Genomic DNA, 17,647 nt, shown 5'->3' with positions numbered 1-17,647 from the left:
TTGGAAGACCTGATGTTCGTCAAAGAGCATTTACTAAATGCTTTTCTGCTAGTAACATGATTGTTAGCACTGAGGACCTTAAAGAGCAGAGGAAGAGAGATGAAACGTAATGACCAGTGTGCAGATGTTCCTGTTAAGGAGGTAGCTAAGCGGCTAGGGGCTTAAATTATATCCATGAGGAGCTGACACTTGACCTGAGGCTTACAGGAGGACATCAAATCACAGACCTGAAGAAGGGAAGATCTCTATGTAGAGTATGTACAGAACAGTGAACATAAAAACTGTACATTAAAGGAACTATAAGAGCTAGTCTGGTAGAGTTCTGTATGATGAATGAAAGATGAGGCTGTATGAGACATGAAGAAGCTGAAACATCAGCAGCTCATTAGACTCCATCATGTAACAGGAGTCAATAACGATATTATAGTAACTTAAAGTCAGCACTCGGCTCTATGGAAATCTGTCAAGTACCAATGACTAATCACTAAATACCTGAGAACACTCATTTGCCACATTAATTATACTCACTATCAGGGGCTTACTATTGCTTCTCAGCAACCGCCTAAGGGAGCATCACAGCTATCTGAGGAAAAAACATTAACTCTATATACACAAATTGGAAAGATACCCCATTATTGATTCAGAATACATTTATCTATCAGCAAGATTAAGAGAAAGACAATGAATAACAACTAGTTACTGAAATTTTTTTTCAGAAATCAAAATTTATAAATTTAACAGTATAGCTGTAGCAACAGAAAATAATCACCAGTTTAGGCTACCAAGAAAACAGACAGAAGACAGAAATAAGCAAAACTGCTGAGCAAGTAGCAAATATGAAGGCCGTGCACTTTATTTATGAGAAGTCCTTACATCTTCATTCAAAGCCTTTGATATTGTGCGTAGTTTTAGCAAATATAGTACCTACACCTTAATTCATGGTACATTAGTAGTAAAAAATGAAGGCTGAAGACAGGGATGGGAGTAAGACACTTCACTGACAGCACAGAAAATTTAAGGAGACAGCCTGAGTAAAAGAGGTGAGAGATAAACTGAGCAAAGCAAACACATGATCACAAAAAGCATGGCAGGCTAAGATGTGTAGCCGGGGAAAACAGCCATTCCCACCCTTCGCCACTCTGAAAACATAGCTACATATAGTAACTAGGGCACTAAAAATGATTAACATCATCAATGATTACCCCAAGTCAATCAGAAAATGTTAACTTATGTTTAATGAATTGTTTTTTAGAAGGCAGGAAAGCATGTAACATATTTTGGAAAAATCCATCAAAATAGTTAAAACAACACGCACATATGCTTAGAACTGTAGGCTTTGGCAAATAATCTCACAAACTCATTTGTGTATGTCTTCCAACACAAAACAACGCAGCGCTAGTATATCCATTCTTATGGTTCCAATAGTCTAATTCCATGAAAGTCTATCCTTTCACATCACTGGAGAAAACAAAGGCAAACCCTGACAACTGCAGCTGGACATATGTGTACATATGTAGGATTCTCAGAAAAAAGGTACCATAACTATCATGTGACTTAAAGGGCTTTATAATGAACACACTTTAGAATGGTGGTTTGGGTTAGACAGTGCTTTAACTGAGGGAAAAATAACTTGCTTATTTACAGAAGATGACTAATTTAGCTTACATTTTATTTAATTGCATTATTGTTATTATTGACTTTTTTTTTTTTTTTTTTTTGAGACAGAGTCTCTCCCTACGTAACCTGGCTATCCTAGAACTCACAACATAGACTAGGCTGGCTTTGAACTCATCAAGATCTGTCTGCCTCTGTCCCACAACTTGCCCACCCCGAGTGCTAGGATTAAAGGTGTGCACCACCATGCCTGGCTTAATTGTACTATTAAAATAAACACTATAAACAATTATGGTATCCATATGTGAGAATATTTATATAAAATTCAACTCTAAAACTTTCAAAGTCAGCTTTAAAAACACTTGGAAAGGCAAGCGTATTGATCTTTAGTTACATATTTATATACTATAACAAACTACCTGATGCTTAAAACCCAACAAATTGTAAACAATTTCTGTTTTTATGTCTTTTATTTTATTTTATTAGTTACACTTTATTTACTTTGTATCCCCCCCATAAGCCCCTCCCTCCTCCCCTCCTAATCCCACCCTCCCTCCCCCTTCTTCACGCATGCCCCTCCCCAAGTCCACTGATAGGGGAGGTCCTCTCCTTCCTTCTGATCTTAGTCTATCATATCACATCAGGAGTGGCTGCATTGTCATCTTCTGTGGCCTGGTAAGGCTGCTCCCCCCCAGGGGGAGGTGATCAAAGAGCAGGCCAATCAGATTGTGTTGGAGACCGTCCCTCTTCCCATTACTATGGAACCCACTTGGACACTAAACTGCCATGGGCTACATCTGTGCAGGGGTTCTAGGTTATCTCCATGCCTGGTACTTGGTTGGAGTATGAGTCTCTGGGAAGACCCGTGTTCAAATTTTCTGGTTCTGTTGCTCTCCGTAAACAATTTCTTACTACAAACTATTGGATATGTACATGTATATATGTGTATATTCATTCATTCATTCATTCTGTTTAAGCTGCATATATGTGCATGTGTACACACATGTATGTACACACACACACACACACCTCTTAGCTGATACAGTAGTCCATGCCAGTAGTCCCTGCTATTTGGGAGGCTGATTCAAGAGGCCTGCTTAATCTCAGAGTTGTGGGTCAAGACCCCACCTCTTTAAAATATCCCTCTCCTGAATCGTCTACTTTTCAGGGAAGCGCAGTGAAGCACTCCACATTCTCTTAGAGTACCCATGTCAGGCGTTCATGTCATCATTTCGGAATTTATAGAAGAAGCTCTCTTAGCAAGGTATCTAATGTCAGACTGACGGGACTTCAAAACCCTACTGAGCACCATGCTATGTTGTTATTTATCTGTTAAGCCTGTACCTTTCTGCTTTTATTGTTATACTATCTTACTAAGTCCAGTTGTTTTGTTCTCAGGTCGACTTATGCCAGGCTTTCGTGGTATAGTTTTATCATATGCTACATGTGATAAAATGAGCACTTCAATTTGGCTTTCTGTGTCACTGTGAGAAGCGCTGGCCCATTCACTGCAGAGACCCACGGTGGCACCAAGAGCTAGCAGAGGGAAGCCACAATACAACACAAATACAACACAAATACAACTCTACCTTGCTGTTTGTGGTAGGCGAGCTCTCTGCTTGTCAAGCAGAACCACCGTTTCTTGAAATTCTTTTTCCCAATACGGGTTCTTCCTTGAGCTCTTTTATACATCTCACTGCCAACATAACAGACAGAAATCAGACATTTAGGCCCAGAGATTAAAATCACTTACCCGAAACAAAGAACTGACCCTTACTGTTAGATGACATTGGTAGTCATGTACAATTATTAGTACATGGCAGTGATTTCCATTGATAACTCATGTATCTTACTCTGGCCTTTAATTCATGTAGGTTGTTTTAGTTTTACTGTGGTTGTAGCCTGCCTGATGTCTATGCACATGTGTGCAGAGCAATGCAGGCAATCAGTTGTGAGCCACAGTGAGGGTTCCGGGAACTGAACGCAGGCCCTCCACAGAGCAGCCCTCTTAACCACTGAGGCAGCTCTTCAGGCCCAAGTAACGTTGTTTTACAATTTGCTATACAGAATAAAAAGGGTAAGTTATTTTCATCCTATTAACGCCTAGTCCTGACCACTCTTCTTTAAGGCTGAGCAGTGCTATCTCCTAACTGAAGAACAGTCTGAGACTGTGCAGTCAGTGAGCGCTACCCTAAGACACAAGCCGACAGGGCAGTGAGAGTCATTTACCTGACTGAAGCAGTCTAGGAAGCTCTGGAACAGAATCAGAACTCGGTTTCTTCACTCCCGGACCCATGTTCTTTGTACTTACTGTCTACAGTGAAATGTAACTTTCATGTCTCATGTAATTAATTACCCTTCTTTCAGGTGCACAGGTTCACTCGTCCCACTGGACTCTTTACTTTCTGTAGATGAAATTTCATCTAAGAACTAAATGGGGAGATGAGAAAGTATACAGTAGAAGAGTAAATAAGGTGTATCATAAAAAGTTGTTTTAACTTACACATCATTGATTAGGAAATTCACTATTAAAGACTATACATACATATATATATGTATACACATAATGACTATATAAATTGCAAAATAAGAATCTCTTTTATACAAAATGCTCAGGACCAAAGTGCTAGGATTGTAAAATATTTGCATATACCATAAGGTATCTTGGGGACAGGGCTCATGTATAAACAGAATTCCTAAGGGTAACTTTATACAGTATTCTTACTAAACCTGCACTGTGTAACCTATCGCATGAGGTCAAGTGTGGAATTTTCCATTGTGACATCAGGTCCCCTCAGAAAGTTTTAAATATGGCAATATTTTAGATTTTAGAGCATCTTGGATCAAAGAGGCTCATTCTATAGTATCTATAAAATAAAATACATTTGGCTATAAAAAGTTCTCAATTTACAAATGAAAATAAATTCCAAAACATTTATTCTCAACTTACCAAATTCTGAATGGATTTCCCTATAGAAATAGCTCAATCTATAATCCTTAACTGGAGTTTTTTTTTTTTTTTGAGACAATGCCTCACTATTTCTAAGGCTGGACTTAAAGTCACTGCAATCTTCCTGTCTCAGCCTCCTTAGGTCTAAGATTACAGGCATATACTACCACATCTAGTCCTTATTCATATTTTTGGTATTCATAAGGCTTCAAATACAAAGAATGTATTTAGCACATTTAAAAATCTTGTCTTTGCTTTGCAGCAAACTCATTTTCTCATGTAAGTAACCTTCAACTAGCACATGCTATCATGGTCTTAATTTATCTTACACAATGTATTTTGCATTGTGACAAATGTCACAAATGTGACACTGATGTGTGCTTTGGGTGTTACCAAAGGGGCTATTTAATATAGTTTGTTCCTATTACCTTTTGAAATTCTGAAAACTTGAATTCTGAAGATTCTGGTTTCAAAGCTTTTTACATATGCAGAATATAAGAATGTGACTCAAAAGAATTTTCTAACACCCAGTGCTAGAAACATGTGGTCACCAGTGAAAAGCATTTAGCTTCATGAACATGTAACCTAGATCAACCAAGGGCTTGCCAGCATGTGGATGCCTCTTCATGGAAAAGGAAAATTCACCAATTCTTGTTCTTACAAAGGAATCCTCTTTTGCCTCCTAAATCAACTATCCATTTGCTTATTAGTGAGACGTTACCAACACAGATGTCTGGTCTCACTGCTCTCTTCCCTTTTATGTTTCTAACTTATTTTGTTCAGGACTTTAGGATATAAACAAAACAAAGCATATAGTTTCGTTAGACTATCCAGAGTCTAGGGCTTCCTCTCAGTTGAAGGCAGAGCTACTTGGGTCTCAGAATGCTGTGACTCACCCACCAGAGCATGCACTCAGGAGAGTTACCAATGTGCTCCTTCTAGCTAGGAATCTTGGTAAGTAAACAAACAAAAACAGAATTCCCTTTGTCCTGTGGGTGACGCAGGTTCAAGTACCCAAGGACATTAATGAAGTGTCCTGTTTCATCTCTAGTTCTAATAAATGGGCCATCCACCAGTGAAGTTTAATAGTTATTTGAATATATTACTCTTTAGCATTATTGTGAGTAAGTATAAGGTAAAAATAAATGTGTGATGTGAAATACAAGAAAACAGTTAAGATGACAGTAAGGTAACTGTAGTAACCAGTTGGCTCAGGCTCACCCTACTCAGGCCCATAGTCATTTTTTAACTCTTCACAGTGCTGTGGTTCTGTCACCAAATTATATAATTACCCTCTATACAGAACTCTTCTGGTTACCTGTCCTATATTGTCTGGGGGACTTAGTTACAAGTCATTTAAAGTCACTAGTACAAATACCAGTATGAATGAGAAACTGAGTTACATGAACACTGGTAATTTCTAGCATTGTGTGTATCTAGTCTTATGACAGGTGCTGGAGATAAGAGCTCAATCTTAAGCAGAGCTGTCTAGGATACATAAGGCCCTGGGTCCAATCTACAGACAGACAGACACATGGACACACAAAGACACAAACGTAAGATTTTAGGGCAAACCATCTCAAGGTACCTCAGGACTACAGATAGGTACTATGGTGAGAATCTATCTGAATGACAGTAGGTGACTCAGAAGCAGATTAGGAACATACCTAAAGTCCTTGTACTCTTAAACTCTCCCTACTGGTATCATCAACTATATATATTCTGATTGTATAGCAGGGAGGGGAGCAGATGTTACCATAGCCTAGGTTACTAGACAAAGAAAAATAACTCCAAAACAATAACTAGTACATCATAACCTTTTACCCGAAGTCTAACACTTCTGTCTCCCAAAATGTCTCAACAATGTCCCCAAAATGAAAGTATATCTTAAAAATTTCTCAAGAGCCTTCAACAATTGCTTTAAAAAGTTTTAGTTTAATATGTATTATTCTAGAGAAAAAGAAAATACAGGCTCAGCATAGTGGTGTACACCTTTAATCCTAGCAATAGGAGGCAGAAGCAGGTGGCTCTCTGTGAGTTTGAGGCCAGCCTGGTCTATATAGTAAGTTCTAGGAGAGCCAAGGCTACATGCTGAGACTCTATATCAAAAAACAAAACAAAACAAGACAAATCTGACGCCAGCATTTTCACTTAGGAAGCCCTGTTAAAGTATGTTAAAAGTCCAAATACATACTTCAGTAAAATATGTTTTTGGCCATCACCTACTAAATTATGTATAGAAAAATTGAATGGGTTTTAAAGACTGGCCTTGCTAACTTGTTCACTGAGTTAGGATTGTGATAATGAAGACGCTACTTTATTCAAGTTTAGTTTAGATATATTCTAAAATAACTTTTCTTTCCACGTTTTCAGGCTTATAATACTGTATTTTATATAAACAACCAATAAATCAAGGACCAAGAAATTAAAGACTTAAAAAAATCCTTGGCTTTGGGGCTGGAGGGATGGCTCAGAGGCTAAGAGCACTGGCTGCTCTTCCAAAGGTCCTGAGTTCAATTCCCAGCAACCACACAGTGGCTCACAATCATCTATAGTGAGATCTGGTATGCGGGCAGAATGCTGTATAAATAATAAATAAATCTTTAAAAAAAAACCCATCAGCTTCTAATAACACTCCTTTTTACATGTTGCAGGTCTTATGTTAGCATCCTATATGCTGTAGACTTTTGTGAATTTTTATTTTTAGTTATTTTTCTCCAATTACTACCATAAACACTCAATAACACATTGAAAACACTGTTTTACATGTTTATTATTTTGTGTGGATGTGTATGGGACTCTAAGTGTCACAGTATGCACATAGAGGTTAGAGTACAACTTGTGGGAATTGGTTCCCTCCTTCCAACCATGTGGATCCCAGAGATCAAAATCAGTTCACCAGGCTTCCAAACAGGTGCCTTCACCTGCTGAGCCATGCTGTTTTATTGTGGCAAATGAGCACTCATTTTACTATACAACAAGCACTGTTGACTAGGCTTTAGTCATAGACCAAAGGTTCTTAACAAAAGATAGCTCTGTCCTCCAGGGGATATCTAGAAATAGCTAAAGGCATTTCTGGTCTTCAAAATTGGGGATATACTACTGGCATTTAATTTAGGAATGTTGCTAAATATTCTACAATCAGAGGGTAGCTCTTAAAATCAAGAACTACTCAGCCCTGAATGTCAATAGTGTTTGCAGGTTGTATGGAGGTCTGTGTTTGTACAGGTAGGGCAACAACAGCAATAGTAGCCAACTATCAAGAACTGCTTATCTCACAGCTTTATCTGAATGGAGAACTGGAAGAAAACAAGTTCTTGGTTGACAATTTAAACATTTTTGTTTTTGAACTGGAAACTGACTCTTAGAAAGAATATGAAATGTTAATTCCTTTAGACTAGATGACAAGAAAGTTTTTTCCAAAAGAAAACAACCATACCTTTTTCACATCTGTAAAATATCTTTCTTCTTGAAACATTTTGAGAAATTCAGACATGACTGACTTTTTGAAACGTGGCTATGAAAAAAAACAAAACATAACAACACAGAATTTGTATATGTTAGATACACACAGCTTCTTAAAATGTTAGTTCTGACTCTACATGGGGTCATGAGAAATTTGTTAATAGTAAAAGGTTTCTGAAAACAACAAGAACTAGTTCAAACACAGTCATAACTGTGAGGTGTTTCTGGCAGTGTCACCTATGCTGCATGGTACCACATCATGTAGCTTTCCCTCTGCTCATCCCACACTCAACGCTTTGTACTATGCATGCCAATATATCATGCATCACCAATCACTGCTGCCTTCAACACCTCAGCAGCAAATTCTGAGCTACTGTATGTTAGGAACTGAGCTATTTTTACTAGACATAAAGGCTTTTGCTCTAACAAAAACATAATGGCTTAATTACAAAAAAACAAAACAAAACAAAACAAAAAAAACACCTTACTAATGATTTTCCCACATCATTAGTTGGCAGGCATCAAAACAGTAGCTTTGTATTTTATATTAGAATGTTTGATTTTTAACTGCTTAAGTTGATGACTTAAGTGTCACTAAACAAACAAATCCTTGAACCAACCAACCAAAAAAAAAAAAAATTAAGTAAATTCTGGCTTGAGATTAGGACAGAATTACCAAAAAAAAAAAAAAAAAAATTAAATGGTCTTAAATATACTTCTGCCATTTGTACTATGTGTTTATGAAAATTGAATGATTATAAAATCAAATTACAATCAACTTTGAAAATCACTGAAGATGTTCTGTATCCTACTGCATAAATTTCTAACTAGTATTTATGTAAACATAAACAAGTATATTTATCTCATTAGTATACAAATTTGCATTTTGTCTTTAATAAATGGTAAGATTATATAAAGAATGGTTCAAATATTTTTGACTAATATACAATGTAAATATGTATCAAAACACATTGCTTATATAAATTTGTATAATTATTGCATGACAAATTTGGATACAGAATTTGAAAATGTACTTACAAATGAGTAGACAGGGTTTAATTAGCACACAATAAGGTATAGAGCCATCATTAATGAAAAGCTAAAGGGACAAGTGAGAAATGGAAATCTACCTGGTGTCCCCTGACAAGAAATACTGTGAAACCAAAACAGGAGCCACACTGTTGCACACTGTTATTAAGTTACCTTACAAGGGCAAGTTTCTGTTTCCTAACAAACAGAACACAACCTGTGCTCAGTTGTCACCCCATGATGTATACCCACACCTTTGTCCTGCTGAACTCTGGAACACAAATGAGCCTATGATAACTCTTCCTCTTATCTACCACACAGGCAGCCTTGAGCCCTGAGCTGTCAGGTCCCATGTGGTGTCCCCCCACCCCCAATCTTCTGTCCAGGTGCTAACAGCCAATTACCTCAATGGCTGTTTTCTATTAACCCTAACCCTTTTCTATAAAGTGGACCTGAAAAGCCAGTGAGTGACTACTCTCTGAAATCCCAACACTAGGGCTAGGCAGCCATTTGGTCAGTCTAAAAGTCTGTTTAATCAGCCAGTCATGGAAACTCCCCCCCCTCAGGTCTAAGACTACTTTCAGGAGACAGAAAAGCCCATACAAAGTAAGCAGACTAAGGAGACTAAGAAGCAATTCTCCGGCCTTACTCTTCTTTGACTTGCCTGCAGTGACCAAACTTTCCTGGAAGCTAGAGGCCTTTGGCTTTCCTGAGGCACAGAGTAGAACAGAGAAGGGTTGTAGATCTGGACGGGCAGATGGAAACTATGAAGACCAATTTCTAGTTTCTTTATGTTTTAAAAAGGATAGTAGAGGGGACTGAATCTAGGGTCTGACGTATAAGAGGTAAGGGCTCTGCCACTGACTACAGTCCAGCTCTTCAATTTCTACTTTCATGGGAAAGGAAGAAAGCAGGTAAAGTTAAAACACTTAGAGATCAGGGTCAGTAAGAAGAGAAGACAATGATGTAAGGGTGAGGACTCCAGGTCACAAGGGCTGCTCCCATGTCACTAGCCAAACAGGAACGGGCCCAGATTACAAGTGTCCAAACATGTTTATCATAAATGAGAAACTGTGAACACCTTTCTTCAGCAAATTTCCCTGTATAACCTGGAACTTAAAATACCCTCATGTGGGGAACAGATGAAGCATTAAGCAAATGTGTATTATTGACAAAAGCACAGCCATGTCGAGGACCCTAGCTGCCTCGGACCCCTGGAAATGGCAAAACCTTCCTTTGATCCAAGTACTAGTGTTTAGGAGTGACTGACCTTTATCTAAAACCAGAAACTACCAAATACAACTTCTTCCTCCAGGAAGTTTGCTGGCTGAGACTGCTACCTACAGAGACCTCCCACTGAGACTAGCTAGCCACTCCCTTTTTGTCTTGTACATAAGGCACCTAGTTTACTGGTTAGTTAGTAGGTGTACCATCAGAGCCAGCACAGCTCACCTAATCCCAGCTTTTACGTGTCTCAGTCAGCCAGGTTTCCAGGACCATGCTGTGCAAGATGAAGTACTGACTGACTCTTAAGGCTTCCATCCTCTACATTCCCTACCAACTCCTGTTTTCCCAGAGGACCTCAACTCTACTCTTTTCTCCCCACTGATACAGCAGCAGGACAATTTCTATCAATTCTTCTGGCCCCCAAACAGCTGAGATCCACAGATCTCACTCACACCAGGCAGCCAGCACATGATGTTTCACGCTCAGCCTTTCCCTGAGCATGGCCAGGCTTGGCTTACATGGTTTCTGCTGCTGCTGGCCAAAGGCACTACCAAAGCCTATTCTTTTGTAGAGTCGGTGATCACAGCTACTTTATTAGCCAGAGCATGGCTCTTAGCCCTCTTTGTTGAACATTCTTTTTTAAATATTTATTTATTTATTTATTTATTCATTCATTTATTTATTATTTATACAGTGTTCTTCCTCCATATGTGCCTGTATATCAGAAGAGGGCATCAGATATCGATACAGATGGTTGTGAGCCACCATATGGTTGTTGGGAATTGAATTTAGGACCTTTGGAAGAACAGTCAGTGCTCTTAGCCTCTGAGCCATCTCTCTAACCCTGTTGAACATTCTTGATGAGAGGGGACTGAGAAACAGTGAAGGTCCCTCAAAGCCTGTGACACTGCCCTGAACTGGTAGTACTGATTGGTCTTTTCCCTCCTGGATCTCAAACTAGGGAAAAACCCAGGATAGCAGAAAAGGAAAAAAACTCCTCAGCACTGGGGGCTGGGCATTTCAAAATGCTAAAACAAGTTATTATCAGTAAATGTTTGATTTGTTGTATCTATTTTATACATCTATATACCTAAGGTTACATAAAAGTTTTTTTGGGTAAAAAGGCTTCTTTGGGTAAAAACTTCTCAGTGGAGAAGTTTATGAAGAAAATGATGGGACTATACTCATCTTGGAGTTGAAGACTTCTTTCAAAGCTGTGTAGTGACTTATCATGCAGATAACTAAACTGTGCCTGTGTCTTTTTCTCCCCAATTGCTCCCCCTATCTTGGGTGTATCAAGTTAACACCACTGTCTCCTTCAATAGGCGCCTATAGTAGAGCATCCACTGAAAGACAATTATTGCATCTGAATATGTATTCTCTTTAGTTTTATTTTTAATATGGAAGGAGGTGAATGAAGAAGGAATCTTTGGATAAAACAAAATTTGTTAAATATGAAAAGAAGGAAAAAAGTTACAGACTCACCTTTCTTCTGGATAGACTTCCCCAGTTTCCCAAACTCTGAATGGTTTTTGAGATGAGAGTTAATGTCCTATTTGTCTGTGTATCCTAAAAAATGTAAAAATGACCAAAATTCTTGTTAATTTTTTAAGAAGTAGAATTTATGTAAAAAGCAGAGTAGAGTGAATGTCTTATGTGACTCTAAAATAGTGGCTAAAAAATGCTCATTCAAACCAAGGTAGTTAAGATGTTGCAAAGCCTAGGACAACTTACAAAACTTGGCTTTAGGAGGCTAAAGAAGATGGTGGTGTAGGCCTGTGATCCCAACTCCTTAGAAGGCTCAGACAACTGCAAACTCAGGCCTGTCTGAGCTACAAAAAGTCCAGTATAAGCAACTTAATTAGACTGCTTTGTCTCAGTATAAAAAGTAAAGAGGGCTGGGGATACAGCTCAGGGGTAGAGTGCTTGCCTGGCATGCATGAGGCCCTAGGCTCCATTCTCAGTACAAAAAAAAAGGATTAAAGATTTAATCACTTGTTCCCTTTGAAAGGTATGATTTAATCAACTGTATGCAATGGCTTTGTGTAGTTAGACTGGATCACACTATAAATTTCACTCACTTTTGGAATATCAGACCGATCTTCTTTTATCTACCTTATTACTTAAAATGTGTTTTCAACTTTCTGTATTCAGTCTACTTCTAAGCATATTCATATAACACATATGACTTCCGCAATGAACTAGTTCCACCATGGGGGTGGAAGGAGAATACAAATTCAGACCTGGAAATGAAGTCACCCATCCACATAGGCTCTTACTAAATGGTAACGATTTGGGTCTGTTATCCAAGTTTTCTTTCAGGTCTGTCTCCCTGACAGCAATGTAAATTCCCTTGAAGTAAATATGAATAAAATGGACGGGAAGAGAGTTCCCCATGAATCTTACCAACCCACACTTCTATATAAGCAACTATCCTACTACAATAAACAATATTATCAAACAACACAGCCAGAAAATTAGAGTTAAGGAGACATACTGTTTCAGGTTTTATTATTCCCACATTGAAAATAGGCAATGAATGTGGTGGGGAAGAAATAACCAAGAAATGAAGAAATCTGAAAAAGAAATATCTGGTATATGATCATCATGATATATCTGGAAAAAGTTACAAATTATGGTTATCCAAAAAGCATTTTATCTGGAGCATCTAGGACTCCATTATTTTCTATGAGGTCCCAGATACATTCTACCTTTGTAGAAAGTAACATTCTTTAAAACTTCTGGTAAAATTAAGTTTGAACTGAACTTTGTAAGACTTCTCCATTTAAATTTGTTTGTTTGTTTTCTTGGTTTCTCAAGACAGAGCTTGTCTGTACAGCCCCGGCTGCCCTGGAATTCCCTCTGTAGACCAGGCTGTCCTTGAACTCGGAGATGCGCCTGCTTCTGCCTCTCAAGTGCTTGGATTAAAGGTATGTGTCACCACTGCCTAGCTTAAATTTGGTTCTTAAATTCAGTGTTTTATATTATTTTTTCTTAAACTAGCAAAAGGGAACAAGGCACATTTGATTCCATTTCAGTCTATCATTGGCTTGTTAGATCCTGTAAATGAGGCTACTACTGCACAGCCCTGTCATTCAGCTGCTTTGATTGCTCGGTACTATCTACACACAAACCTATCTACACACAAACCGTAACAAAACTTTCCTTCACTTTGTACCTAGAAGCCTTCATCACCTGGCTCCCAGTACACAGCTTGATACTGTCACTCAGGAAACACTATGCAACATTTAATAAATGCAACTGAAATATTGAATTTTTTAAATTTAAAATAACTTCTCTTCTTTTTTTTTTTTTTCTTATGTTGACTCATGGAAATAGTGTCATTTGATTGTCTTTAGTCTACAAAAAAAACAATGTCACAGGTTTGCTATAATATTTGAAAAGATCAGTTGTTCTGTTCTTATCTCATTACCTTTTCTTTGCATCCTCTGGAACTCTGACCTGGAGGCAGCAAAGCTCTTTTCACTTGCCTGCCACTTGCCTGCATTTCAACCATGAATCTGTTTCCATCGATGAGCTCTTCTCTGAATGACCATTTTTATTAGTCTAGACTCACTAAGCAAGTGACTGTCCTAGCAAGTGCCATATGCTTTGGATACACATATTTAGAAAAGGTTCTGCCTTGCTCCTGAGGTACTAGCAGCACGGGTGTAGAGATCTGTCCTACACAGATGCTACTAGAACAGAATATAAAATGCCACAACAGAGAGGGTGCACAGGGTATTACAGGTGTGTACGAGAGGTTTAAAGAAGTCTCCACTAGGAGGGTCTTAAAAGAGGCTATAATGAGAATAGACCAATTTTTTCCTTTATGACACTTCAACATTGGCTTACCTCGTCAATGTTCATATAATCGATATTAAAACAACAACAACAACAACAAAAAAAAAACAACTGCCAAGGCAATTCAAATGAGGGTTTCCTTTTTTCATTCTTCTGACATTACCAGGAACTGAATGTAGGGCTTCACAAAGGCTTGGTAAATTCCTTACCACTAAGCTACAGCCCCAACCCTTAGTCCATCTCATTATTTATATTTTTAAATTTTATTTTTATTTCTTTAATTTATTTATTCATTTGTTTTTTAAGACAGAGTTTCTCTGTGTAGCCTTGGCTGTCCTGGACTTGGTTTGTAGTCCACGAAGGCCTTGAATTCACAGAAATCCGCCTGCCTAAGCTTCCCTGAGTGCTGGGATTAGGTGTGTACCACTGTGCCCAGCTTAAACTTTGTTTTTTTAAAGATTTTTAAAAATGTGTGTATGTGTATCTGTGTGTGGGCACGTGCACACAAGGGTGCAGGTGGCCAGAGTTCAAGAGAACGTTAGCTTTCCTAGAGTGGGTGTGAGCTGCCTGGCATGGGTACTGGAGACTGAATTTGGGTGCTCTGTAAGAGCAGTATGCCTTCTTCTTTTTTTAAAAAAAGATTTATTTATTTGATTATATATACAGTGTTCTGCCTGCATGTATACCTTAATGCCAGAGGAGGGTACCAGCTTTCATTAGAGATGGTTGTGAGCCGCCATGCAGTTGCTGGGAATTGAACTCAGGACCTCTGGAAGAGGAGCCAGTGATCTTAACCTCTGAGCCATCTCTCCAGCCCTGCAGTATGCCTTCTGAACTGCTGAGCCATCTCTACAGCCTCTCTATATTTTAAAACTAGTGTTTTCAAATACACTAGTTCATGTATGTGTGAGCACACATACTTCGTTGAGTTTCCTTCAGTAAGAATGGCTCGTATCTGGTACCTGTAATTATTTAGTTACTTGTTCTTTAATCTACTCTTTCTTGCCTACTCTAAAACTACTTTCTGTAATTACTTTCTGAAAATTCAAAGAATTTCTAAATGTAAAATTCAGTAATGTTTGATCAACTCTGCTCCGGAATTACTTTGTATCTTTCAGTACCTGACAATGTCATCAGCCCCAGTTTTCTGAGATTACTCTGTATTCTCGGCTTATACAGTAGTACTTACTCATAGTTTTTACTTAGAACTAAGCAAATGCTAGTTTTAAATTTATGCAAATAGTTCTAGATTAATAGAAGGCATCTATGCTCATCCCTGCAGCATCAATGCTAAATATCATGTTTTCTCTATTCCCACTACTTCACAATCTCTTTAAAACGGAGGGTTGTGGTTAAGACCTGCTGGAGATGTTTACGTGGCAGGGATGGGGGCAACAATAAAAAGGGGCCAAAAGAAAAGATGAAAAAAAATTGGAATAAATAATAAAATTGCATGAAAAGCGACCTAAAGAGTTCGTGGTTAGAGGGATTTTATTTCAACATTCGATCTAGGAATTCCAAGTCTGAATACAAGGCAGAGTCACAAGTTCAGAGGTGGGAGTTCTGTTTATGTACAAAATGTTGCTGGCAAGTTTTCACTGTTCCAGATCTGTACAGCTTTAGTTAACATAGTCACAGAAAGGATTCTCCATGAGCAGCAGGGTTCAGGCTACATAGACAGTCTATCGTCTGCCACTGCTAACACGGTGAGGCTCTCCAGAGGGGCAGTGGACATTTAGCTACAAGCCCTTCTTGCCTTCCCGACACTGCATTACTTAACGAGCCACGAGCACATTTTAAGGTAGGGAATGTCAAGTAGGACTACATGTGTCTCCAGCAGTGAGCACTACAACAGCGGCTGCTGTATGAATTGCAACACGAGTCTGCTTACAGACCACGGAGACTAAACTAGCCCCATCTGAATCTAATCCAGGGTGCGTAGCATCCAACCATAATGCCTAAGTTATGTGAGCCTAGAGAAGTTACTGCATGGTGATTTCCCTGCCTGTACATGGGGCTAATAAAACAATTCACTCCTACAGTGACTAGGATGACCTAAATGAGTTAAACATATAAAACAATTTAAGCAAAGCTTAGAACAAAGTTATCAGTAACTGTTTCTTATTATCTTGTTATATGTCAGCAGCTAAAAGCATCAAGAGTATAAAGTTAAAAAAAAAGTATGAAGTATTTAAAACAAAACAAAAAAAAGCTAAAGAATGACTGAAAATATGCTGGATGAGGACTAGAAATAAGTTAAAAGAAAAAAGGAACCTTAAAATATTAGGAAGTATATATACAAAGAAGATTTAGATTTAGGTAAATGAGCAGAATCTCAGAAATAAACTAAATTCTTTTTAAGAATTATAAATCTCATATTTTGATACAACTTAGGTTAACAGAAAGTAAAAGTATGAAGATACCAAATAAGTTAGGTTCCTATATACTTTTGAAATGAGTCTTCTTCATTGCTCTTCAAAGTTATGAGCTCTAAAAATATTCCCAAGACTAAATTATCATAAGCTGGCCTGTACTCCTACACTCTGAAGGCTGACACAAGAAGACTGTTGTGAATTAAGGTCAATCTTGGCTATATAATAAGATTCTGCCTCAAAATATAAAAGTAATAATAATAAATAAAGTGTTGCAATAAATCAAGAAAGGATCAGTTAACAAGCAGCCAAAACTATGACTACCAAGTAACCACCGTCAGCAGCATCTCTAACTGAGGACCAGCAGCACTGTGCAACAGCAGAGGGAAAGCCTGGTGCACCTCCCTTCTGCTCATCAGCAGACTCCAACTTGTCAGCACTTGTAAAATGTCCTAGCATAGCACAGTAAAAGCGGCTTACTTCATTTTTTCTTCATTTCACTAAAAGTAAATAAAAACTGAACAAATCTTTGAGAGGAACAAACACTTACTGGATAATGAGGTCGCAAATGAAAAGTATGAGGTGACAGTATCGCTACAGCAAAGAAACGCAGGAACACAAAGCTGCTCACTGCACAGTACTGAGCATGGGGGTGATCTGCAGGGATAAAATGGTGACAGGTCATGCAACACACTGAGTAAGAACCGAAGATGATGAAGCAAAACAACACCATGTCAACTATGCAGGGGAGGAAAACAATCTGTAAAGTAACATTTGAGTTTGTGAAATGACACTAGTAACTGTGGCTAAACTAAAAGAAGAAAATGTTGTAAATTAAAATAACAAATAGAATGAAAGGCAACGTTCCCATGCTTTAAAAAAAATCTTTTAATTTGAAAAATGCTTTTTCTTCCTATAAAAGACTCTTGAAATTACAGAAAAATAAAATAAAAGCATTATCTAGCACTACCGAGTGGCAACACTGAATACCAAAAAGTAGCTTTCGCTTTTATACTTTTGTTTCAAATTCATCCTAAAAATCTTGATGGTATAAAAGGCTATATATATGTATGTATGGTTAATCATTATCCAGTTCACTAGATGAAAAATGCCCAGGAGAACAGCAAACCACCATCGAAGTATTTCTGTAAGAATGTTTTCAGAGATGATTAGATTATGATCTAAT

The 17,647-nt window shown here is 38.1% G+C and overlaps 1 protein-coding gene across 3 annotated transcripts in view; it reads right to left on the bottom strand.

Moving 5' to 3' along the window:
- The window catches only part of Rasa2 (RAS p21 protein activator 2), a 175,707-nt gene that overhangs the window by 14,862 nt on the left and 143,198 nt on the right, over positions 1-17,647 (bottom strand). For all 3 annotated transcript variants that reach the window (XM_060385466.1, XM_021648440.2, XM_060385467.1), the window contains exons 15-19: positions 17,012-17,118; positions 11,771-11,854; positions 8,004-8,081; positions 3,971-4,044; positions 3,204-3,310 (exon numbers count right to left, since the gene is read on the bottom strand). In XM_060385466.1, coding sequence (XP_060241449.1) covers positions 3,204-3,310; positions 3,971-4,044; positions 8,004-8,081; positions 11,771-11,854; positions 17,012-17,118 — 450 coding nt within the window. The remainder of the gene's footprint in view (positions 1-3,203; positions 3,311-3,970; positions 4,045-8,003; positions 8,082-11,770; positions 11,855-17,011; positions 17,119-17,647) is intronic.

This window comes from Meriones unguiculatus, chromosome 6, assembly GCF_030254825.1.
Source record: "Meriones unguiculatus strain TT.TT164.6M chromosome 6, Bangor_MerUng_6.1, whole genome shotgun sequence".
Classification (NCBI taxonomy): domain Eukaryota; kingdom Metazoa; phylum Chordata; class Mammalia; order Rodentia; family Muridae; genus Meriones; species Meriones unguiculatus.
This window is presented reverse-complemented; position numbering and strand designations above follow the sequence as displayed.